Below are 26963 nucleotides of genomic sequence, written 5' to 3' on the forward strand. Positions count from 1 at the left end.
AAATTAAATCGACATTAATACATAAATAAAAAATAAAGAGTTGAAATTAAATACAAAATTAACTATGCACTTTAGATTCATGTTATTAACTATGCACTAAATTCATGTTATTAGCAATTTTGAAAATAAATAAACAATCGAACGAATGAACCAACAAATAAATAAGTTTAATCCACTTAGATTCTGAATTAAATATAATGAGCTCTAAATATGTACAATATTAAATGGATCAATAACTTTGTTGTTAAATTCAATCATTTCATTAAGTTTAATTATCGCTCAAATTTTATGTTAAATTCACTCTAAAAATAACGTTAGTACATCTCAATTAAATTTTTTACTTTTGAAGCCAACTCGGTAATTAATTTTAGCATGATAAACATGCCGAGCCGACAAATATGACCATCGTTGTTCGTATAGCTTTATGTAGTATACCATCAGGTACGAAGATTTCAAAGTGGGGCCACATATTCGCGTCAAAAGTGAAAAAAGTGGGGTCATATATTAATAAAAGTCATAAAATAATTCAAATTTTGTATGAGTGAATTATTTCAATATTGTTTGAGTAAATAATTTAACTATTTATTGAATAAATTTGCTTGCACAATGATCAGGACATTGTAACGGAGAGAGACTCGATGAAATAGATGAAGATGCAAACCACCTATTATGAAGAAGTTTCACTTAACCTTAGGACCTTTCCTGTGCAGCTTAGGTTGAAGGTAAAGAAGGCCTCTTCTATAAAAATAATTATTTATAGTATTTATTAAAATAAGTTAAAAAAATTATATATAAAAAGTTATCAATCACATTAAATTTTCAAGCATCCCTCACTCAATATCAATAACTGTATGTAAAAATGAGATGCATTCATATATGCAACGGTTTTCACTATTTTTAATTCTCTTAATTTTTTTTGTTTTGCAAAAACTTTTTTTTTTTTTAGTAAGAAGTGCATACATACCCAGTCAAAAAAACAGAGAGAGAAGTGTATCCGTACTAACAATAAGATACTTGGTAATATAGGAATATAAATAAAGCTTAAGACTTTTGGTTTTTAGTTTTTAGGTGTTTGTTTATAAGAAGCTTTTTAAAATCATAAGAAGCTGAAGATAATTTTAAAAATAGATTCAAATTACAAGTTGTTTTAAATAGCTTCTAAAAAATCAACTGCTTTTTTTAAAAAAAAATCATAATTATTGTAAAAATACATAAATTTATGTTTTTTTCTCCTAAGGTTCAAATATATTTTCGATCTTTAATAGATATCTAATTTTTGTATTTGCTCCTTAAATTTGTTTTGTGTTGAATTCCTAATAAAATAATCATTTTTTTTATCCTTTACATTTTTTTAGTCATTGGAAAATTAACAAATTTTCTATTTTCTCTTTGATAAAATATTTTAATTTATTATTAGTCAGGACTAAAAAAATCAATAATTTATCAAAGAACAAACACAAAATTAGCTAATTTATCAAGGACTAAAATAAAATTATTATTTTATTAGAAATTTAACACAGAACAAAAATATATTAAAGAGTAAATATAAAAATCAAATATTTATCAAAAATAAAAATATATTTAAGTCTTATTGTAAATATCAAAATGTTAAGATTTGATCTCTATAAAATGTTGAGTAGAATTTCCTCCTCTTAAAATTTAAATTTATTACTTTTTGGTTTGAGTGTGGGTTAGGTATGCATCAGTGCATCATTGGTCCCATAAGCATACCCTCTTATTGCGATTTCTGGGGGGTTATGAAACCCCCACAAAATGCAAAAGCCGTCACAAAATTTCTGAACCCCTTTCTCTAACCTCTTCATCTTCTTTGAAATTTTTGAACCCCAATGGCTATAACAAACACACACACAGAGAGAGAAACAATGTATGGATCTACTAAGAGAGAAGGCAATCTGACCATATCAAGCCTCGGAGAAGGCAACAAAGTGGTGGCGGTTGTTGGCTGCATCGACGATCAAGTTCAGTGATCGTTGGAGGGGTGGGTATCTTGTTCTTGGTGTTTGAGGAGTGTGCCAAGGTGAGCGTCAACATAGTGGGAGAACACGTGGAGGGCGTGCAACTCATCGTGACCTTCAAGATTGTTGGAGTACAAGTGCGAGGTGAAATCTCACATTCAGTAGAAGTGGAAAAGTTGAACACCATATAAGTGAGGAGAAGACCCATAAACCTAAGTCTTAAGGTTTTGGGTTAAAGTGTGGTGTCAAGTTCTCTTATGTGGTTGCTTATGGCTCATTCATGTAAATCTCCTCGGTGTTTACTCCCCTCGAATTCCCCAACAAAGATCACACAACCACCACCACCACCACACTGTGACGATACACTGTTAGTCATTATTTACGACTAACTTTTGTATTAAATAGTTACATGAAATTAGCATATTTCCTCTAATTTATGATTCTTTTTGTAGGAATTGTACATATTTTCATGTTTAGTTTGATTTTATATAGTAGATACTCTCATTTTGTGAATTAATATTGAAACCACTTCAGTTTTAGGCTAAAAGAAGAGAAGGTTTAAGCAGTTGATGTCTCGCTAAGAGAGGCATATGCGCTTAGCGAGTGACATCCGCTAAGCGAGGCATGCAGCTCGCTTAGCGTGTTGGAAAATCCTAGAAGAGGATCAGTCAGAGATGTGTTCGCCCAATGCGCCGCAAGCTCGCCTAGAGAGTCATTTGTCTCTTCTCACGCTCAGCGCGCCCAGCTCGCTAAGCCAAAATTCACTAACTCTCGCTTAGCGAGCCAATCTTGCTAAGCGAGCCTTCAGAAACTGAAATGTCCAAGTAACTTTTAAAACACTGAAGTTGGCGGAAACTAAAAGGGGGTCGAAAAACACAACCAAGGGAGAAGCTAGAGCGACAAAAACGTAACCACCAAAAGAGTTTAGGTTAGAGGAGTGAGATTAGGATTCTAGAGGTTGAAGGAGACATCCTCAACCCTTCTTAGCCATTTTTCTTCACTCAAAAATTTGTTCTTCTTTGGATTGAAAGCTCATTACTTGTAATGGAAGGCTAAACCTCTTAGTTGGGAAGTTTTGTTGAACCTTTGATGTAAAATTCTTTTACTATCTATTTAATGTTGTTTTTATGTGTTCATTGCTTCTATCCATGCTTATTTTTACATGCTTGTAGCTTGATCACACATTTGTATGAATAGTTAGGATTTTTAGCATTGGAAAGTGCTTTAAAGCCTTAAAACTTGATAGAGCAAGCTAAAAAACTGTATGTTTAGGAATAGAGTGCAGCGATCTAGTCCATATTATGTTGTAGACTTAATGCAATTCTTTTAGGCTGAGTTTGTTGAGGGATCAAGGACGAAGTTTAAAGAGAGTTAGGCCCATTCACTCGAAGGATCTTGATTTAGGTAATTTCTCAGCATAAGAACACTAAGATAATATTAAATAGAGAAAAACACATAATGACATCAAGAAAAATTCAGTAGAACGACCCAACGTTTTTTACTTGACTGTTTTACTTCTCAAATCTTTAGATATTTAGTTTATAGTGAAATAGATTTTTCGAACAAAAATCCAACTTGATATTTACATGCTTTCAGTGTACACAAAATGTTTGCTCACTAAATATACATTTTCTGAGTTAAACAAATTTCCTGTGGACTCAACACTCGGTCTTACCATTTTATATATTACTTGTGCGACTCCGTACACTTGTCGAATAACATCACATGAGTGGAACATGCACCACTGAACGACTACATCTAGTCTCGACAAGCAGATCTATATCTTGACGGCATGAGATCATTGTTACGTGAGGTCTGCGTGTGTGCGAGTTGTAGCCCGCTAACGATGAAACCCTTGATGCACCTCTTCTTGAGTTGTCGCATCATGTACACATGCCACAATGCAAGAAGGTGCATCCTATTCACACATGAAATAATTAAGATTTTATTCAATTTTAAGTGTACCATATATATATATAATACAACAAAATAATAAATTTTAAATTATTTATTATATTAAATTAAAATATTTTATAATTTGAATTTAAATTATAATAATTTACAACTAATTAGTGTATCGTATCAATAATCTTAACACATCCCGTACTTGTGCATCTCCTCCACCGTTCACCTGCAGAGAGGCATCTCCTTCATTTCGAATCAAGAATTGAAGACACTAGTAATTAATTCATGTTGTGGGTGTATTGGAAGAATACGTGTTCCGTGTATTGGGAGAATATGAAAAGGGGAACTTTGGTTTGGAATGGTCTGCTTCAAATTGTTTGAAATTCAGACGACATTCTTTTGTTCTTCTGAGTTCTTTTTTCATCACTCACAAAGGTTTTCTTTTATGTCTGTTTGTTGTAGGGGATGAGCAGCTGAAGAACACATAGTTTGGATTTCGATTTTATTTGCTTTGCTTGATCTTAGGTGCTGGGATTGATTGATAGCATGAAAAATAATGACTTTTCGTTTCTGATATGCATCTGCACTTCTATGTAGTTGGAATGGGCTTTCAAATTTCAAAATTTGTGGCAGCTTTTTTGCATTTTATTGCTATCTTTAACCTTTAAAAAAATTGTATTTTAAAATTTAAATTAAAAATATAGATTCGAATATATCTAGAATAAAAAGTAACAGATTTCAATTTTTTAGAAATAAAAAAATTATTCAAAATTTTTATATTTGTAAAAATGAAAAACATATTTTAACAAAAAAAAACAGTAACAATTAGGTTATTTTTTATACTAAAATCACATTTTTTTTAATCTTAAACAAAATAGTCCTTATACTAGCATATTTAATTATACTCAGTTCAAATTTAATCATTTTTTACTTTAATAAATGGCTTTGTTTTATATTATTAAATATGTGTCACAACATATATATTAGAAAAATTGTATGATATGCCTTTTTTTTTACTTTGTTAATAAATGCCTTTGTTTTGAGTATACTTGTCAATTCTTAGGCTCTTAACCTCGATATGCAAATACTAACTGGAGTGTGAAATTCTTTGTAAGTACACTCTAAATATTTGACTCATGCATATTTCACATATACCAACAAAGGTTACCATCCAAAAAAATTTGCAATTAAAGAAAAATAATAATGAATCACATACATAACTATTTTAACATATACTTATAAGATGATATAGTATAAGAGGAGAGAGGGTAAATTTTTTCATACCTAGAAATTATGAATAAATAAAATTTATTTGGTTGAACATTGTGAATATTTAGAGAAGTTTTCTAAGAATAAAAGAGTTACATATATTTTTATCGATTATTTTAATTATTTATCACACTATATAATTTTAATAAATAATAACATGATGTTTTTACTATAGTAAGAAAAATTAAACTCGAAAAAATAATATTCTTATCTCTTCTCATGAAAAAGTTTTCGTGAGAAACTAATTAAAAAACATTTCCAAAAAGTATCATTTCGCATGATTGTTATCTTTTTTAAAATACATATCAAATATGGAAAACTCAATTTTTCAACCAATAATTCTCGGAAAAATTTCTCTTCTATCAAACGCTCCCTAAGAGAAAAAAAAAGATTATATGCATTATTGTCAATCATAAAATATTATATATAATAAGTTTATTAACTTTTACAATAATTATCTTAAATATTATATTAACATTGATTTATTATTAAGATTAAAAAAATATCATTAGTGTACCATCATTAAATTCTTACACATAAGTGAGATAATATCATACATAAAATCTATAAGCATTACTTCAATTTGTTCATAAATAAAAATTACTTTGATCAAGGGAGTCTAACTGATTGATCACATAGTTAATAAGTTATTATAAATTCTCATCGATAAAAAAATGGATTTGGTCTTGCCTTGAAAATACTTTAAACTTAGACCAAATCACACTGAAACTTATTTTTTTTCTGACACAACCACAATGAGCTTAATAAATAAAATCTCGCTTATTTTTATCACGAATTTAGGTTATGTTTAATATATAAATAAACTTCATTTGAAAAAAAAAATTAGTTAGGAGTAAGATCAATGTATGTCATTTTGTATATTGAACCATCATCATTTTCGTATTTTTTAAAACTTTTAAGTTAAAATTAGGTTTTGGACAGGTGCTTGAACCCTCCAAGAAATTATACATTTATAATCTTTAATTATATTATTTTTTAGCTAGACTGGAGTATTTATTTAATTATATCTCTAAATGATGATAGTGCATGCATCTACGCTTCATGTTTGTTCTCTTTGTGCTCTTATCACAACCATGAGACTGAGTTCTACAATTAATTCACTATTCCACAAGTATAATTTCAGGGCATTATACACAAGCATTGTTTCCTTCTTCCACGAAAGTGCTCTAAAGTAAAACGTACGTGGACCATTTGCACAGTCGAGTAGGTCATTGGTTAAGTGTCAGTTTGGTTTAAGGTCAAATAGAAATGGCCATCGATAGTATTGAAGAGAATCAATTTTCACAGTGCGTTTAGGTATTGCTTTGTGGCAGAGAAAATTTACTTTCAAGTGGGTGGAATTAAGGTTGAGATAAATGAACGTTTTTTTTTCCCGTCTAAAACACAATTTATGAATGTATGATTCATCAATTATATTTTGTTGACAAAATCAACCTTTATATCGTCCTCAAAAGTTATTAGTAGAAGTAATTTGATATTTGATTCCTTTAATCAAGATTTGAAATTCAATTTCGGATAATATTTTTTATTAATAAAAACTTTGTACATGTCAATCTATATGAAATTTTTAGATATGTTAATTCTGTTGACTTTGGTATTGTTTGAATAAAATTTTCTAAGTATTTATAGGAGAATAATTAAATAAGATATAAAAAATATTTTTTTATAAACTAAAATTAATTTGTATAAAATAATATCAACTTTTGAAGAAATTAATATAAAATAGTTCCTACAAATTAATTTCTACAAAAATTAATTTTACAGAGATTTTTTTTATTTTTTTTCTTATATGTCTTTATAGAGAAGTTTGTACAGGACCTTTTAAAAAAATACTTTAAAAGTCACCTCTAATATAATTTGTGATTATTTCGTTTACATTTTAAAAGTAATTTCACTTTTTTTATTAAAATAAAATTATTTTTTCTCAACTTGCTTTTTTAAAATATCATATTTAAACCTTTTTGGCCCTTGGTAGCTTCGTTGGTTCCAAAAGAAAAAGGTGGAGTGAACAGGATACTTTTTTCATTCGGTACACCCTATATGACCATCTATGACCTATGAAGGTCACACACATTAGCAACCACACTAGACAAAGTCGCATAGCGTCTTCTTTCTTTTAATAATAATGAAAAATAATAATAATAATAATAATAAAGTTTTATTTCTACATTGTTTTTATAATTCTTCTCCAACTGTTTTTGCTGGAGAAACCATAAGAATATTGTCAACTCAATGCAAGGATGACTTATGAATTGGACAATACTCTTTTTAACGATTAGACATGTCCTCCTTCTCAACCTAGGGCATAGGCGGTTAAACCCTGTTTTAACCATTACCAACCCTCCAATGGCTAGGTCTTCTAATCTTCATCAATTGTGTCTATTCTACATGACATTTTAAAAGACTACAGTACGAACAAAACTCATCACTCATGTCTAATAATTTTGTTGGTTTTTGAATTATTAACCTCTAACTAAATTAAAGTTCATCTCAATCATTTACATAATATTAATTGACATTAGAGATTGGTATTGATTACCAAGATAAAATGTCAGTTTTTATTTGAGAATAACATCAAAATACTTATGACACTGTTCCTAACTTTTGCACCTACAGTACAACCTACGTATGCCAAATATTAAGGGCAAATTAAGAACCGAGAGTTGAAGCATGGTATTCATGACTCTTACAATATGTGTGGTTGGGTACAATTATAAACGAAAGAAAAGGGATAAAAAAAAGAAGAAGTGGTAAGCTTCTATTCTCTTATTTAAGAAAAAATTGTGAGTCCATACAAAAAAATTCAGTCTTTTCAAATTTGGAAAGAAAGACAATTAAAAAAAATTATAAGGAATAATCATGTCATTTTATACACGTTTATTTATTTCCTTCTCCTTCCTTCATAGATAAAAAAGTGAAAAGAATTTTTTTTAACTTGCTTTTATTTCATTTTCATTTCTACCAAACAACTTAAAAATCAACTTATATTTTTTTTCCTTATCACTTTTTTTAAACTTTCTACTTTTTACTTTTTTCTCTAAATCAAACATACGATTAGTATCCACTTGTATTAAAACATGTGACAAAATAACAAATTTGTTGAACAAGAAATCAACGAAGTCATTGGTTTTTTTTTTTTTTTTACCAAAATGAGTTAAAAATAAAATCTAATTACGGGAATGGATGGGTCAAAAAAGTATTTTCCAAATTGAATAATTTTTACCATGTAGGAATATAAGAGTTGTCACCCTAAGTGACTCCTTGTGCTTTTTGTTTAAATTGTAATGAGAGGTGCTACCCTAATACATTCCATTCTGTCAAATGTTGAATATTTGTTTAATGACTAAATCTTATATCACATTTTCACTTAATTTAGCATAATACATGTTTAATGACTAAATCACATGTAATACTTTCACTTAGTATTTTGAAACTTTCATTAAGTTTTAGGGACAAAAATAGAATAATATTGAGCAATTACATTGATACTCCTATAATTTTTGTGAAATTTATATGATATCTTCTTTGCTATATTTTTTTACAAAGGCACACAATTTTATGTGTTTCTTGAATAATAGAGATGGTCAATGTCAGAATAAATGAAATACTAATGAGTAAAAAAAAAGTTTATAATTTTAAATTCTCCTGTAACTTTTTTTAAAAGTTTTTTACTCACTAAAATAATAGGAGATTTTTTAAGGAGATGTCGTAGAAGGAGTATAATCATTAAACGGGTATTTTGTGTTGGTTTGACCGACCTTAAATTCAGTAAAAATGTGACATAAGATTTAGTTATTAAATAGGTATTAAGTAGCGGTTTGGTCGATGTTATATATTTGACAAGATGGAACATACTAGGATGACACTTCCTCTTACAGGATAAACAAAAAAACATAAGGTGTCACTCAAGATAACGCCTCCTCTATTTTTATGTGACAAAATCATTCATTTTAGTAAATATTTTTTTAACCAAAAATGATTAGTTTTATTGTTAACACTTTTGGTCAAAAAGCCTAAAGTCACCTAAGAAACATGTTACAAGTTTTAACTTGAGGTAGTAGCTGTGAAATAGCTGGCAATGTAAGTTGTCACAATAGGAATAAATGTGATAAGGTAATTCTGAAAACTATAATGTCACGGTCACAAACAATTACGATCAAAACCTTACATGTTATAAGATAGTGCAAGTGGATCCAACTTGAATCCCATGCAATATAGATTTTTTTTTATAGGAGAATGCAATTAGGGAGAGGGGAAATTATGTCAAACAAATGCAGAAAAGGAGAAGGGTCACTCTGTCTGAGGGGGACATCATGGAATGGTCTTAAAATTTTGTTAACGTGACCAAAAATGGACATGTAAGTGATAGGCAAGCACGTGCCTTTGTTGTCTTTTTGTCATGTGTCCTCTTAGGGTGGACTGTTTTATGTGTCTTTGTTGGTAAACATAACAAGCAATTCAAGACATCGCAGTGATTACTTGGATCACGAACTCCACCATAAATCCAACTTAGGGATCTTTCATGAATTGACATACCCATTTGCCCTTCATAAATTAAAAATCCTCAATTAGGATTTTGTCGGTCACAAACAACCCCTCTTTGTGTGTGTGAATGTAAAGGAGTCCCTGCATTGTTACACATATATCTTCTTTTTCTATTTGTTGTTGGTTTTTCTTTCCTTGTGCTAAGTAAAATGTTTTAATCAATTTAGACTATATGCTTTGACATGATTAGTAGATAATCTTATCCTTTAAGTATGTAGTCATGGGATTAATTCTTGACTTGTGTATATGAAAAATCATTCGTTGTAAAATGTCAATTCCTTAAATGGATTTTAATGCCTTGAGAGATTAATCATTGACTTTCAGCCAATAAATATCATGTTCAAACACAAAATAAAATCCAATCTAGACCATATGTTTTGGACCAGCTGTCATAAGGACATAAAGTAAATAAATAAATAAAAATGTATAGAACAAAATAAGGGGCTAGGGAGATTTCAGTTTCAGTAGCCCCTACATTCAAGACTTTATCCTAATTATTGATATACACTATAAAACAAGATGAAAGGTTCAACATCCATTAGTTGCTCGCTAATTCAGATGGAGAAGAAAACGACTACAATGTTCAAAATCAATTAGGTAGATGAATAGGACCTTTCATTGGAGATAAGTTTGGCAGGGGGGAAATTATTCAAAATGTGAAAGCGAATGGCAACTACCTTGAAATAATTGGAACAGTGCAACTATGCAATTGAATTTGGATATAATTATGCTAATCATTAATGGTACAAACTACAAAGGAGAGTGGTTTGACTCGTTAATCAAAAGTGTTTCCTCTGAGACCAGCCTACCCACTAAAATTGAATGGATATATGCACTTGATAAGATATTATGCATGCATTTGTTTTGGACACTTTATAAGTACCAAGTCTAAAACTGCTCATGGATTAGTCTTAATTATAACATCTAGTGGATTAACGTCTGTGTTTATCCTTGTCCTTACATTGATCCATTATTTAAGATTCAATTAATGCTTAACAAATCAAACGTATCCCCAACTTTGACAAGAACCTCACTTCATCTAACCAATTAGTTAATCTTTCTTAACCTTATGACTATGTCTATTATATTACCCTATATGACATGTTACTTCTGTCCGTGGTTGTTGATGATATTATGTGCTAAAGTAGTATTGACTGGTCACAACAAAAGTTGAAATCTTTTATTGTTGTCACTTGTCAGTGATGAAATGCCAAGAAAAATCTGCCAACACTGCCTAACACAAACAGAAGAAGCGTCAAGGGCAATCACACGAATGCTTATTGCTCACTCTCCATTGTGGTTGTTTCTTTTTTTCAACCTTTCACACCAACTGTTGTGCATAGCCTATGAAATTGGTTTCAACAAAAGCACTTTGAAAGGGATGGAGGGAGGCATTAGAGCTAAGCAAATTAATTAGTTCACCAAATTTTCCCTAGATTTCAAGTTAATATGGATCATGTGAATGACCACATTGTAAAGAACATTTGTTGAGAGAATGACATGTTGAAATAAGGTACATATCTAATCTAAGGGCATGTGGATATGTTTTTGAATTTCAATGGCCTCAAAGGGCAATTTCATACCCTGAACACATGTAATGATAATGTAGACTACCACATGATTTTGGAAGATGTTACAAGACATTATAGCTTGTCACAACTATAAGATAGTCAGGGACATGCTACAAAGCTGCTTATAAGCCTCCACCATATGGCCTTTGTACTTTACTGCAAGCAGGGTTGTGTGATCGATCCCCTTGTCAGTTCTCAAGCAAGTCCTTGGTGGGTTCCATTTCATTGGACTTGTCTGCTGCAGCCAGACATGATATGATTTCACCCTATGGACCATTTTCTATGCTTTTCTTAGCTTTTCCCTGCACCTAGCTTCTTTCCTTCTTTCCAAAAGCAAAAAGACTAAAAATCCATTCAAATTCTTCATCAATTGCTATTTCCTTAACCGTTTAGTTTATTTGTTTCCACGTTTAAAGGTTGATTAGTTGGCACCATATGCAAGTCCATCAGATCACCTGAATAAAATAAAATAAAAATATATATTATCAATTAGTTAATTAAGGAACTGTAAATCTAAACAAATTCAAGTTCAACATCATTTTTTTTAACCTATCCTCCATTCGAAGCAATCTTGCTTGAGACAAGCCAAATTACTATAGGGGGCAGAGTTAGACAAGCATGCCCGAGCCACCTGCTGCTCGAACTCAAGAACACTAATTATGTTAAGTTGATTCACACAAGATGATTTTCAACTCTAAAGTATATTATAAGAGTTTTAATTTTTACTTAAAAAAATTATATTATCAAGCATTAAGGAATCATCATTGATATGACTTTTAAGATAATTAATCAATATAAAAATTAACAAATTTATCATGAAATATAACAGTTAACAGTTTGTAGTTGAATAATAATATAAAAATCTTTTACTTGCTCAATGTATACACTATTTACGCATATTATAATGTTGTTGGTTGCTAAAAATTTCAGAGGTTGATGAAAAGAAAAATCCGTGGTACTGAAAATAAGTTTTAATTTTTTCATTAATGCGCGTGCCAAACGTTTTTACTGTTCATATTATAGTGGTAGGAACTTAGATGATGTGTTCTTAAAAGTTTGCACTCACACAGTGGCACAGTGCTAATATATAACAATAGTGATAGTATTATTATTAATTACCAGCTCTCAAAATTTCGATATGGTTGGGTAGAAAGAAATTTAATCATTTTTGCATTCTGATATTGCCTAGAGCACGTGCATTTGAAAGTAGTATACCTACACAAAACATTGTTGTTGAATTTTAAGTTTACGTTATTTACACATTACCAAATATATGTTACCTTTTTAATTTTGGATGAATGATGTAATTGGACCACCCTAATTTTAACTGAACTGAATCTGTTCCGCCGCGCCCACTTATCTTTTTTCAGTGTGGTCCAATATACAGATTAGCTCACAAAGCTATGTGTTCACTTTGGGTAGATGAAAATTTTAAAATGTATATTTATTTCTACCTATGTTAGTATATACCTAATATTTCTATCTAAATTAATTTGACTTCTATTTGTAGAATGAAAATAAGTATCAGCAGAATTGCATGTCTAAATATACTTGTCTATTAAAATTATGATTGGGAATGTATTAAAAGGAGGAATAGCTAGGATGCTTACAGGAAGGAAATGAAGACAAGGAGTGAGAAATTAATACCTTTCTCCTAATCAAGATAATGTACATGATAATATGGGATCAAATCAATCAATCCAATTATTTGTTTGGGAACTAAACTGGTTTATCTCTTAAACAGTTATTTGCTTAACTTTATTGTCATGATCAATTAAATACTTCAATTTTAAAACCTACTACTTTGAGTGATTCAGACTTTGTTTATTGTGGATAGAAAGTTCAAGATAGTTGAAATTGGGAATCGACAAATCCAAGTCAAGTGGTATCACAAAAAAATATCCAACTCAAGTGGACTGAGCCCACTCAAGATACATGCCTTTGTTTTAGAATACTTCAATTTAAGATATTACTTGATGAAATTTAAATTCCTTACCATTCTATCCAAAAGGCATTATATTTTATTTTAAAATTTATATATAATATATAAAAATTAGAATACAAGTTGCAGTGTTACTATCTTAACTCTCAATTCAGTTTAAACTTCAACTTCGTGTTCTTAACTCAGCTTTTTGCTTAAGTTGTGTTCATATGAACTAACCTTTTAGTTTTCATTTGTTTAAATCTTTTAATGTGTGCACTTTTAGAGATTAGCATAAATAAGCTACTAAATAACATTTATGTAAAATATCAATTTAGATAAGTATCATACATTTCGTATTCTTTTATCAAAATTTATTCCAAAACAACAATAACGAAATCTGCCAACATATTAGATAAGAGAAAAATACAAAAATAAAATTAAAATAGAACGTTGGTACCATCATGTGTCTATATCTAATTTAACTATCAAATTTGTGAGGATATGTATGCTTAGCAATGTTAACATAAAACTATCATTTCGTTAAGATTGTCTAGGTTAGCATTGAGTCAAATAATATATCTGACTCTTACTACATCAAAAGTTTCTATTCAAACTTTTAAAAAATCACCTATTGTTGAAATTATTACAGTGTTGGTTTCTGCGTTGATTTCTTGTGATACCCCAAGTGTTTGGCGAAGTTTTCTCATTCTGTTTCCTTCTCTCTTTTTCGTCTTGCAGTTACCTTTTTCTTGGTGGTTGACTAATTTGGTCTTGAAGATATTGGTTGTAATTAACCTGATTGAAATCCAACTGCTTTGTGTTTAAGCCCGTCATGAAGCGTTTAGTGTGTAAGCCCAGTTCTAAGCCCGCTATGAACCGTTTAGGGTTTAAGCTCAGACCAAAGTCCACCACCGTTGGTGATAGTAACTTGGTATTCTTTTGCTATTGGAGAGTTGATGTTGGCCCTCCAAATTTCCTATTGGTCACATGAAAAAGATCAAAATACCCTTTCTCCTTCTTATTGGCGCCCACCGTTCCCCACCACCCTTTCTTCTTTTCTTTCTTCCTTCCTTCATTCCTTTCCTTTTTCCCTTTCTTCATTTCTCCTTTCCTCCTCGCTTCCCTCCTTGCCTCACAAAGCCCTCCCTATTTACGATATTTTTGTGTGTATCTGTCAACATAATGAAATCATGATCCCATTGTATTGTACTATGGGAGCATGAAAAAAAAACACAATAAAAGTATGATTCTGTTGTGCAATGTACAACGAAATCACAATTTTATTATACGTTTTTTCGTACCCCCACTTGCACAATGGAATCATGCAATATTTTCACAACCATAGTGTATAGCAAAAACACACTTCCTCTGCATTAGTGTCGGTGCGGAAAAATGTGCAATGAAAGTGTGACTGTTGTGCATTATACAACGAAATGATACTTCTATTGTATGATGTTTTTCACACCCCTACTAGTGCAATGAAAGTGTGTTTCCGCTATATAAAGTGGGAAAGGGTACTATTGGAATTTTTGAATATTGGTAAGGGCCAAAAGTAATGTTGTCGGGCCAATAGCAACTCCTTTGTTACTGTTGGGTTATTAGGCTTTGGGCTGGTAGATGCATAAAGACCTAACTTGATCTTATCAACAAAAAAAAAGATTCAATCTTCGTAGCTGTACATAAAAAAAAAATATTAAAAAAATGAATTGGTGAAAATATTAGGATGGCAAGTGGTAACACTTGATACTATTATACTTGTAATAATAATTAAGAAGCTTTCTATTAAGGCCTGGAATCACACTGAAAAACAAAATTACGGACTGGGGGACTATAGCTAATTTTCCCTTTTTTTTTCATTCATTTGATGTAATTTTGTTGATTAACATGCGTATTTTACTTTTGTCCAAACAAACGCTAAGAATCAAAATTTTGGAGTAACTGCATAGCAATTTTTAACAGCTGTGGTGAAGCAGTAACTACCTTTTTTCTTCTTTTTTTTTGCAACCAAAGTGGTATATGAGATTACTTATTTGACACTAAATTAATATCTCATCGGATTGGATCATTTTGGAATAAAGGGATACCTCCAATCCATACTGAAGTTGGAGATTGAACCCCAACCTTAATTAAGGAATCAAGTGTTGTGCCAACAATTTTTGGTAGCAGTAACATACCTTTATGTCAATGAAGTCAGTCCAAAATAGTCGTAAGTAGTGGTTTGTAATTTGTAAGGCCAGACCTCGTCAATGTAGTTAACAAATAACACAATGATGGCTCATGATGCAAGAAAACAGGAACTTTTTTACGAATAGAATTTGGATTTGATAAGGAGAAGCTCACTCTCGCCACCAAATTAACAAATTTGCCTCCTCCTTGTTCTCATAATGTACCCCTTTTTCTTCTTCCAAGGCTAGTTTTACTCTCCCACAATATGGGCTTGCCCAAAAATGCAAAATGAACAATATCCTTTCTATTATGATTTTAGATGATGTGATGCTAGTTTCAATTTTATAGAAAATTTAGTTTAGTTTTATTAGATGAAACATTGAAAATTGACGAGCAAAGGAGGTGTTCTTGGTTTACCCATCCCAAAGTTTCTACAATCTTCGTGTCAATTTCCATGGGGCTTCATTGAAGTTTGATGTAGAATATAGGGAGAGCAAATTATACACAAGTCAGCCAAAGGAATAATAGTTGAGCATATTTTGTTTTGTGGAGGACTTCTTTAATTAATAATATTATGTGGACAAGTGCACTGTATATATCATCAATGACATTTATACTTGTCCCTTTTTTTTTTTGTCTTCTTCTATCTTTTTAGTGTCTATTGGTATATGTTTCAGCAATCAGCATTCGGAGACCCACTTACCCTGTTGGATTTATAGGCTGGAGTCAGTGTACTGATGATGGCATGCATTACAGGCTATTGTTTCCTGCACTTCCTATGTTGCTTTGTGCACTTCCTTTTTTCCTTTCGGAATATGCATTCCAGAATGTAAAATTACATCTTGGAATACACTTTCTTTTTGGCTTATGGAATAACCGTTCTAGAAGGTTAAAAATCATTCCGGAAAGAGTGCCGGAAGCAATAGACTGCATTATAATGGAGTTGTTTATGAAGCTGCGATCCATATTTTGTTAAATGCGTTGCTTATTGAATCTCATCAAAGCTTTGAGAAGTTTGTACCACTGATTCCTTCTAGTTTTGATCAGTTTATATGAAGTAGTAAGATGTTTCTACGAATTTAATAATTAGACCTCGGATTCTTCAATCATTTTTTTTTTTGGCTATGACATGTAACATACGAAATTGTTTTTGCTTCTCTTCTTTTGTTCCACTGTAAGCAAATAACTCATGTTTATGTATTCTATAGTCACTTGAATTTGTCCATAATTCACATATCCGATTTTCATGTTGAAGAAGCGCAAGATTCCGTGCAAACAATTCTTAGATGCTTTCAAGCTCAATATAATTGTCATTCGTTTCTTACTTTTTTAATATAAACATCCCTTAGGCTAGTTAGAAGCCTAGAATGAAGTGGCTTGTAGCTATGCGATTTTCACAAGTATGAAAATATTTTCAGAAGCTATGATGAGTTGGTGATATAAGCCGCATTCTCAAAATTGATCAAAATGTAGGAAAATATTCCGTGATTCCATAAAATTTATCAAATATTTTAGCATCTTGAAAGAATTACTCAAATGATTGCTTATAACTTCTTTGATTTCATGACCCTACTAGACCTGTTAGATGCTCCAAAATTATAGCCTGTGCTTGACAATCCCAATTATCACAAAACTTTTATGGGAGGAGAAAGGAAGGAGAATGGTCCCTCCAAACAAGTTATAATTGTATTTGTCAAGACTCAAATTGCTTGCCTTCAAAAGATTGTCCAAAGCTCCAATCCTTGGGAGCAACATTGTAAGATGTAAGAGTTATCCCATCACTACTTGTAACCTCAAAGGAAAGAGGTTGGTTCTGTAGCAATGCATTAATATGCCAATTCTGACCCCAATTCCTACCCATTGGAAGCCAACCAGTTCTTGAACCCTTAACCTTCACAGCAGCAATGTCTCCAATTCCAGCCACATTACTAATCAGTACCGAAATGAATATTCCAGAACCAGTAATTGTAAACCGGATTCCCCCTTCCCTTGCACACTTTATCCTACTCCAAACACAAATGCAACAATAAAAGCAAAGAGTTTAATACACATAGTATCATACTGTACCAAAAAAATATTGGTGTAGAAGTTTTTACTCTCAATCAATGGAATCATCATTGTTAAAATAGTTACTATTATAAATGTTAATAAACTCCTTATATGTGACCGCTTATAATTACATGACACTCTGCTAGTATACATTATTAATTCAAAGAATAAATAGTTAACGCACTAGTATAAAGCGTTTTTATACTTTGAATCAATTAGGAATTGTTATATATGATCATTTTTATTTACTTTTTTACTAATTACTCTAAAAATCATCTTAAGCAGAATTTTTAATTAGTTGAAAGTGTAAAAAAATTTATACTCTTATTCAAAGATAAATGGCCGAATTGAGCCAGCAAAAAAAAAAAAAAAAGATAAATGGCCGAGTTTCCAAGTGTAATATGTTAGAACTACAAGTATTATGATACAAAAAATTTATACTCTTATTAAATTTGAATTTGGCTCCCCTTAGTTGGAAGGAAGATTATGATATAAAAATAAATTATACCACTCGTACACATATTATTTATTTAGAATGAAACCCATGTAAGCTATTCTCGTGAACATGCTAGGTATCCACTTTTAAGTGAAAAAGGCGTAGAAATAGACTATCAATCACTTATTTAATAACTTAATTAATTTAATAATAAAATAAATGTTAATTAATATCCTTAAAATATTTATAAAATAATTAAAAATAAAATATTTTTATTGTGAAAATTATAAGAAAACGTAAATAATATTTTTATTGGTTACCAAGACCCTACCGTAAACTTACAATAAACAAATATTAAAGAAGTAACTGTGTTTATAGTCTCATTTTAGAAAACCATATAAAGGCCGGCTCTTTATTGACAAAAGTTCATCATAAAAGTCCATTTACTTTTTTCTTTTTTGTTAGAGACCCATAAACCTCTGTTGGAGGCAATGTATTTTTTTTTTTCAGAATAATCTCGGCAAGAAACACTCAGAAAAATTAACTATTACTCAAAACAAATGGAATTACATAAGTACTCTCTTGGTTAAACTTGAACTCTAGAACATTAATTAAATTAAAAAATTATCAACTAATTCACATATTCAGGGGTAATACTCGTTTATTTTAAGAAAATATTTTTTTTAATTACAAAATAGTAGCCCATAATTTCTTTGCATTTTCAGTATAGCTTTACTTTTGTGACTAATAAAATAGTAGCTTTTTTTCCAGCATAACTATTAAAAAAGTAGGTATAAATTTTTAATTAATTAGCATAAAAAGTTAATAAATTTACTGAAAATATCAGGTTGTAATTAGATGAGCGTAACTCCTTTCATCGTGAGTGAATAAAACTTTTTTTTATCTTTTACATTGAGTTTCTTGAAACTCTAAAAAAAGTATTTTATATATAAGTATACTTTTATATGAGATTTATTTCTTAAAATAAGTTAAAAATTATTTTTTTAAAACAAAAATAATTTAAATAAACACACCAAAAAATAAAAAATAAATAAAAATATTTATTTTAGCATATAAATTTATAAAATTGATCATTAATTAGTAAAATAAGTAGAAAAAGAGCATTGTAATAAGTAGAAAAGGGAGAAAATGATAGAGTGGGTGAAGGAAGGAGTACCTGCGATACTCCACGGGCATGTTGCCAGTGCCAGTTTTCCAGATTGCGATTTTCTCGAACGCTTCAATGGGGAGAACCAAGTGCTGCTTCGGAGGGTTGCAGTGTCCGGCGACGCTCTCCGCGTCGGAACCGTAGTTCGGGGCGCAGAAATTGGTGGCGGTGACGGCGACCGTCGTGCCGGAGATGCACCACCGCCGGTCGAAGTCGGAATCCTCCTCGCGGCACCGGACCTCGAAGCAGGCGCCGCAGATCTGGCCGCGCCCGAAGAGAGCTTCGCTGAGAGCGGCGGTGGCCATGCCATAACCGCCGTTAAGGAGGTCGCCGTAACCACACGCGCCGCCGACCGCGTCGGTGGCGGCGTAGTGAGTTGCGTGGGCGGGTAACCATTCTTCGGCGCGTGGTTCAGGGTCGGTGTGGGGGGTAGATTCGGAAAATGGCGCGGTAGGGGGTGATGGAGAAGAGTATAAGCAAGTGGCTGGTGAAGAAGTAAGACTGAGGAGTGTGAATAGAAGAATGGTTAGTGTTTGTTGTGACATTGTTTGGCCTTTGTTGTTGTTTCTACAAGCAACGAAGGAAGGAGAAAGGCAAACTAGATATGGTAGTTAGTGGCAGATGCAAATCATATCTCTTTTTCTTAAACTTTGAGTTGTTTTTTCTCTGGTTGTGTTTTTTTTACAGCATTAACCGTAGATGTTGTTATAAATGTTGCACGTGCCACTGACTATAAATATCACTAAAGATCTCATGATGTATAAACTATACAGATGTGACATAAAATTTGCTTTAATAACTTTGAGAGTTTGATCCATTTTATTGATTGTCAACTAAGGATTATCTTAGTTTTTTTTTTAATAATATATATCTTTTATTGAAAATAATTATTTAAACTGAATAGGATTATTATAAACAATAGACTTTATCTTCTTAATAGTTAAGACAAGTATTTATCTAGGAATTGAACTGCAACAACTAGTTAAACTAAAAAAAATTGCACATCAATTGATAATGTATTTGGTGACAAATCCTATCTTAGTTTACACCAACGAGTCTCTCGAACAATTATAATTTTCTAAAAAAGTTTTTTTTAAAAAAATGAATATATTTTTTATTACTAGATTTAGAAAATGCTTTTCTCGAAAAGAGTAATAATGCTACCATTCACGTGTGTGTGCGCTTCGCGAGGGAACTTTCTGTACTGAATTTTTGGCAAGTGGGGGGTCCTAATCCTAACATGATGATCCTTCACAACGTGGATTGCCCCTCCCACTGGGATTTTGTTGCTGCTAACTGAACATGAACTTGTTCTTGGTTCTTTTCTTAATTCTCATACATATAGAGGGTGAAAAGTCAATAGACTTTCTTGGTGTCCCTCCCATAAAAGTAGGAAGTATTAGCAAAAGAAATGTAGAAATAAAGCGTATAAGTATAACAATCTCATTAATCTGGCCCAATCTCAAAAATCACTTTTCTATTTGAAAAAATTAAAAGATCTTGGGAGGTCAACCATGATTTTTTTTTTAATGTAACCTACAACCTTATAATAATTGACCTAAAAGGTCAAGGCCCATGGTACCCTTATGGGCTACACTTTGGGTTTGCATATCTATAAAACCCTTGCAGCTGTTGTGGTTGTTGTTTCCTGTACCCTTATTATTGTTTTCTGTATTTTCCATTGAATTTCGGAAAATTCATTTTGAAATGGACTTTTCAGAAGGAAAAATGCATGAAGCTAATTACATTTCAAAATGAGAAGTGCAGGAAGCAATAGTGAAAGAAGTCCAAAAAGTTTTAGCCGGCTTTGGTTCATGTTTCTTTATAGTGCCAGCATTCATTTCTGAATTCCCTTACTTCCCTGAGAAAAATTATAAACCTTACTTACGCGTTTATCTATTTTCACCTACATGTAGCTTCTTAAGAAAGGTCTCATTCAAATTCATTGGACTAACAATTCTTTGACCGAAATATGGTTTTACAATATATGGAAGGATTGAAGATTGATACCAGCATTCTCTTATCAACACATTCTAAACTAATATAGATCTCGCTAAATAAAGTAAGTACCCCCAATAATGTATCTCACTAATTGAAAGATTAGTTTCTAGCTAAAGAATAATACCCAGAAAAAATAGCATTTCTGTTCTACATATATTTTATTATTCCCTAAAGCCTACGATTCAATTTATCCCCAAAATATATGTTAGGCCAATGGATCTTCCCACCTCCGAAATCCACAAAACATGCCTCGTTAGAAAAAATTCCCATCATGGTAGTAAATGCAGAATCTATGAACAAGTACGTTAATAAGCACTGCACAAGTACGTGACTTACACTTTGCATACTCTTAAGGAGCATAAAAAGTTTTTAAAAAAAAACAAACAAAAACACTAGATATAATTCACAGTTGAAACTTGAAAGTCAAAAAAATACAAAAGGCAAGTTCACGGATTTGAACAGCTGGAGAATGTGCAGTGTAATGCAACAGAAATGTCAAAATTTTCAGCTCCCTATTTTATGCCAACTCACATCCAGCAGCTAAAACAACCATTACAGCTCATCATCTCAAAGGGAACCCTTTTGAAGAAATATCCAGTGGGGTAAGCTACAAGGAAAGATGGATGCATTGCTCTTCTCTATTATCAGCTGTCACAACAGATATGCATCTTTTATATGGCACAAACCCTTTACCACATGCTTCAGGTCCCACTCTCACCTTTAGCTTGGATATTGCTGATGTTTCACTTGCTGTAGAGTGGCCACGAAGTTCCAATTTGCCATCATCCCCCATGGAGGAGGAAAGGCATCGCACACGAATGTTTAGAGGTATCGGTTTGCATGCCTCGATTGTTGGAGATGGTTTGCAGGTGTCTGTTACAAATAGAGTCATTCCGAAAAGTTTGAAAGTCCGACCGGAAGATTCTTCTGCTGTGTCATCTTTGATGGAAACACATTCATTTGGAGGAAGCTTGAATTTCTAGACATTGAGATCAATCAAACAATAGTATAAGATCATATATCATATTTGTCAAGATACTCTAGTGATGATATTGTAATCAATAAAATGGAATGGATTGGGAAGTACCATAAGAGGTTTCTCATCATGAGCTGAATCAGTGTCCATCCCAGCTTCATCAGATGTTGTTTTGTGCTCAGCACGTGTAAAACTGCTTGTATGGATGCCACTAATGGATGACATGGGCGACAAACTTCCATATGGTGTGTCTGAATCAGAGGAGCCAAGGCTGTCTGAACCAACTCCTGATAATACTGATTTTGGAGATTGGTTTTCTTGATCAAAGTCTGATGACTTCAGAGAATTAGACTTCATAAGTTGTTCTGGGATCAAAATTTCTTTATTAGGGGTCTCAACTAGTTTACGAGGGTAAGGATGCACTGGCTTTCGTTTCGGCCTTGGAGGAGGAATTTCAATTGACTCCACTGTGTTTGTATTGTTCCCAGTAGGATCGCGAAGAAGCTGTCATGAAGTTAAGACAAGGTAATTAGAATGAATTCAAGCACAATCAGATGAGCCCTTCAATCCCAAAGAAGGTGGCACTTTGGATACCCTAGGGTCATCAAAATTTTAACTTAGTCTGATGTATGGTTTATGGTAAGTAGAAAAAATGGCAGAGAATGATTATTAGAATAGAGCAGTAAACCTTAGAAAAAAACTTCTGAGCATGACTTCGAATCTGAACAGCAGTCTTTGTGCCAACATGTTCTGTAGTGAAAATAAAGTATCTCAAAACTTAGGCCAAACACAATCATACTCCTTCGGTACTCATACATGAAGACACACACGCACACATATTTTCTTTGCTCGAAATTTTAATAGCATTATTGCCTAAGATATGCAGGTTCTTGATTAATAATACCTTCAATACGTCGCCAAGCCCGTCCGTACAGCTTTAAAGCTTCAAGGAACTTCTTATGTTCTTCATCTGTCCATCGCTCTCTCTGTTTGGTGATAGTATAAGGCTTTCTTACCTATTGAAGAAGAGAAAAAGATCGATTAAAACAAAGAAGACACTAACAAGTGAAAAAGAGAACAATTATAATATGCAAGTGCCAATAATACTAAAGAATTCAGGGAGTACCTTCAGAGCATAGTCATTGCCACAAGAAAACTGGTCACTAAGTTGAATATGTGTGACAGAATGCACTCCAGAACTCAAAGATACTCCTCCTCCTATTGGAGGACCACCCTGTGATCTGTTAAATCCATTTTGATCCTACATTCAATTCAAAGAGCAAAGAAATATAATGAATTATAATCATCAAGGGAACATCAAAATTTTAATATATAATGGCCAACCAGACCACAAATTATTTATCCACTAAGGAATCAGACACCTTTCAGGCGAATCTTTCACTCCACATGAAGACAAGTAGCAAAAACACCCAAGAAAATATTTGAAGGAAGAAGAAAAAGAAAACACCAGTGAAACAACTCCTTTGGTAAAGACAAGAACAAGTGTTATTCATAATCCTTAAGCAGGCCCCTTTCTGCTAATAACTGTTTCCCAAAGGGAAGCATTCAAACTTTTTTTTAGGAGTGTAAATTCAACCCTTTTTCTGAAATGTGAAATCTAAAAATATTTGGAATTTGAAATAGGCAAAACCAAAAACCATAAAGGTTTCTCTCTTTTCCACCTTTCTTTAACAAATAGTACTAGGCATGTCCCACCCAAAACGAATACAATCAACATTGAAATTGAACCAAAATCTCAGCTACCCTTTATAGATGACAGTATAGCATAAAAAAAATATCAATCATCAAAGAATTCACATCAAAGGAAAACATAGCAGAAACTTATATATTACATACTTGAATCGCCATAGCTGCAGAAACAACCTCTTGTCAAGAATCAAGATCTTCTCCTCCCTCTTCACAGAAGTTCCAAACTTCCTCAACTTTGCTTCCCTCCTTACAATCAGATCACAACACCTAAGTACTAAAACTCCTCTTTCTGGATACGAATTCCGAAATCAAGAAAAGTACAACACAAACAAGAAAATCACAAGTTCCACCCTCCTCCCATCTCTCCCTTAGAAAGCTGGAAACAGAATCAAACAACAAATTGTGTACAAAAATGGACCCACCTCGATCCAAAAGTCAAATTTATCATGCAAACTCTGCCTTGATTCTTTACTTCACCAACCATTAATTCACATCTCAGAATCACAAAGCACAAAAAACCCTCTCCATCATCTACAAGATCCCGTGATCACGCACTACCAAAGGTTGATAAGTGATAACCCCCTCCTCGATCAATAACTTGATGGACAAAAATCCAACCACTAGAAGCCTTTCCCAAAAGAAGAAAAAAAATTCCAATCTTCTTTTCAAAATATAAAGAGGCTCAAAGCTCATAAGTCATACATACCACTGCTACTTAGCAGCAGCAAAAAAATAGAAGGAATGGAAAATCAACAAAATTATACAAAACCCAGAAAGGAAAAACGGTTAATTTCTGAGGGAAAAAGTGTTATTGTAAAGATGAGAGGTTACAAGAGAAGTATATAGATAGATGAAGAAGTTGGAAGAAGTGAAAGCTCAGACTCCGAAAGTGCTTCTTGTGATTGTTGTGAGGAAAAAAAAGAAGGAAGGAGCAACGACAGGGTGACACGTCAGACGTTGAAGTTCTATTTTCTCGTAGGAAAAATTGAAAAAGTGTTATCGTTCTTTTTTTTTTCTTCTCTTTCTCTTATTCAATCCGACATCGAGAAATCGAAGGAATCTTGTGGCTCACGTCGAGAGTTGTCGTGTACACGTGGCGCGCGGTTGTCGACCCTTGAAAAAGTGGAAGTGTAAGAACTAACTAAGAAACTTTGTGGATAATTTCGAACACGTCAGTCACACTCGCGGGTGAGAGTGAAGCAAAAGGCTACTCGCGAGTTGGGGAATGACACGCGTCCACTTGCACTATGCACAATTAATGCGTGGCCCATGTTTTTTTCCCCAAACTCAAACGGATAAATGCCATTGTTTATTAGTTTCTGTTCTAATATTCTCCCTGTCTTTCCTTTCTATGGATCTAAAAATATCTGTTTTATCTGTTTCTTGTTTATTTTTTTACTTGAAAAAATAATACAGTATGTAAATTAAGAAATTAATTAATACTAAATTTTATTTTTAAGTTCTAATGTATCTTTTGTTATTTTTTATTTATAATAAGTGTATAAAATATTATAAATTTATATAAAACATATGGATGAAATTGAAAAAAAATAATAATTGATGTTTTTTTCAATTTATAAATGGAAAGATGAAGAGAGGTCAAATTTTCATTTGAGTAGATAAATAAATAAAAAACAACAAAAATATTTTTATGAATTCTTTTAAAAAAATATTTATAATTAGAAGAACTAAATAGTTTTCTTTTTAAGGTAAGAACTAAATTTTTAGGTGTTGAATTTTTGTTTTAATTTTTTTTAAGATACACGTTAAGTAAAAATTGTTTTTAGCTTTGTTTTTTAGTATCTTGGCAAATTGTAAATGATCATGTTTGTTATATTTTTTGTTTTTTAAAAAATAGCTAAAATGATCATTTACACTATGTACTTTTTATTACTTTGACTATTGAAATAGTTTCTAGGCATGTACTCATAAAATTTATTCCGATTTCTTCAAAATTATATTTCAGTGTGGTTTTTGCTGCCAAAATTGACTCTCCTGGATAGTGTATCTCACTAAGTTGTAGTTACTTTTTCAAACAAAATGGTCTAACTACTCATAACTAAAAATGAGTTGCTGGACCTAAAACAAACAAGAAAAAGAAATAGTCGTTTCCCTTTTCAATTCAGCATTATAATTGTAATGTTCGGAATTTTAGAAAACTGACCAGTTCAACCAGTTTATGACACTAAAAAACACTCAAAAGAACCCTGGTATCTAGTTATAATGCTTTATTTTACAATATGTTAAAGTACTGAAAAGGGTAGAGTGGTCTTGTAGGAATTTAATTGTATTAATTGACTAGGTACTTAAATAAGTTGTTGCCTTCCAAAAATATTGTTTTTTAAAAAATGAGGCACTGAATTTTCCCTTTTAAAGCAAAAGGGTTCACAAAAATCTTATCCTCACCCACAAAATAAGTATAAAAAAATCGCCGCAATTAACATACTAATAAGTATTTTTAAGACAATAATTAAAAATAATACTAAACTAAAAACATTTAATACTTATAAACACTAAACAAATATCATATTATACATTAACGGCAAAACATTACATTTGTATCGGTTAGTATATTTTTATTTAAAAATTATTAATATAAATATTTTTAACAACATGATATACTATATTAACAGATAAACTTATTAATTAATATATATGATATGCATTACATATCATATTATATAACATTACTAATCCATATGATTGATATAATAGTATATGATTTTATTTTATTTACACGCAGGAAAACTATTTATTCAATAAATTTGTATTTAATTTTTTATCATGTATAAATTTTTCTTGAATTAATAACATCACGAGTAAAATTAGCATTTGATAGAAGAATTGAGTTAATTACTCTTATTTTCTAACCAAGAAAAAAAAATTAGTATATAACATTAGTGGTGTGAGAAAGGAAGATTGATGAAGGCATTAGGAAGGGTACAAATGAAATCATAGAGAAGGAATGAATGAATGATTGAAAATAAAATGGCGGTATATTACTATTGAAATAAATAGAAGGATATTTATGAGGTTAAAATATCTAGCGGCTCTGAAAAAACAAGAGTGAGTGTGTGAATGGGACTTTTCACTTTGCGCTTTTCGCCACGTCATGGCCACTTATGGAACGCCGCCACGTGTACAAACAAAAGCACAACACAAAGAGATATAATTAGAGATTGTTCCTTCTGCACCACCCCTTATTCTTGGACCTGGTTTCTCTTTGTTTCTTTTTAAGTTTTTTAA

General features: G+C 31.7%; 2 protein-coding genes across 2 annotated transcripts; both read right to left on the reverse strand.

Moving 5' to 3' along the window:
- Positions 1 to 16986: 16986 nt before the first annotated feature.
- On the reverse strand, positions 16987 to 19841 carry LOC100790211 (expansin-A13). Its single transcript, XM_003553024.5, has 2 exons — positions 19040 to 19841; positions 16987 to 17380 (listed from the first exon to the last, which is right to left on the reverse strand). The coding sequence occupies exons 1-2, from the start codon at positions 19573 to 19575 to the stop codon at positions 17071 to 17073; spliced, it is 846 nt and encodes a 281-aa protein (XP_003553072.1). The 5' UTR covers positions 19576 to 19841; the 3' UTR covers positions 16987 to 17070.
- Positions 19842 to 21322: 1481 nt separating this feature from the next.
- LOC780539 (protein REVEILLE 1) lies at positions 21323 to 24715 on the reverse strand. Its single transcript, XM_003553009.5, has 6 exons — positions 23865 to 24715; positions 23134 to 23268; positions 22912 to 23023; positions 22696 to 22757; positions 22119 to 22511; positions 21323 to 22010 (listed from the first exon to the last, which is right to left on the reverse strand). The coding sequence occupies exons 1-6, from the start codon at positions 23874 to 23876 to the stop codon at positions 21639 to 21641; spliced, it is 1086 nt and encodes a 361-aa protein (XP_003553057.1). The 5' UTR covers positions 23877 to 24715; the 3' UTR covers positions 21323 to 21638.
- Between the last annotated feature and the right edge of the window lie 2248 nt (positions 24716 to 26963).

This window comes from Glycine max, chromosome 18 (assembly GCF_000004515.6).
Source record: "Glycine max cultivar Williams 82 chromosome 18, Glycine_max_v4.0, whole genome shotgun sequence".
Lineage (NCBI taxonomy): Eukaryota > Viridiplantae > Streptophyta > Magnoliopsida > Fabales > Fabaceae > Glycine > Glycine max.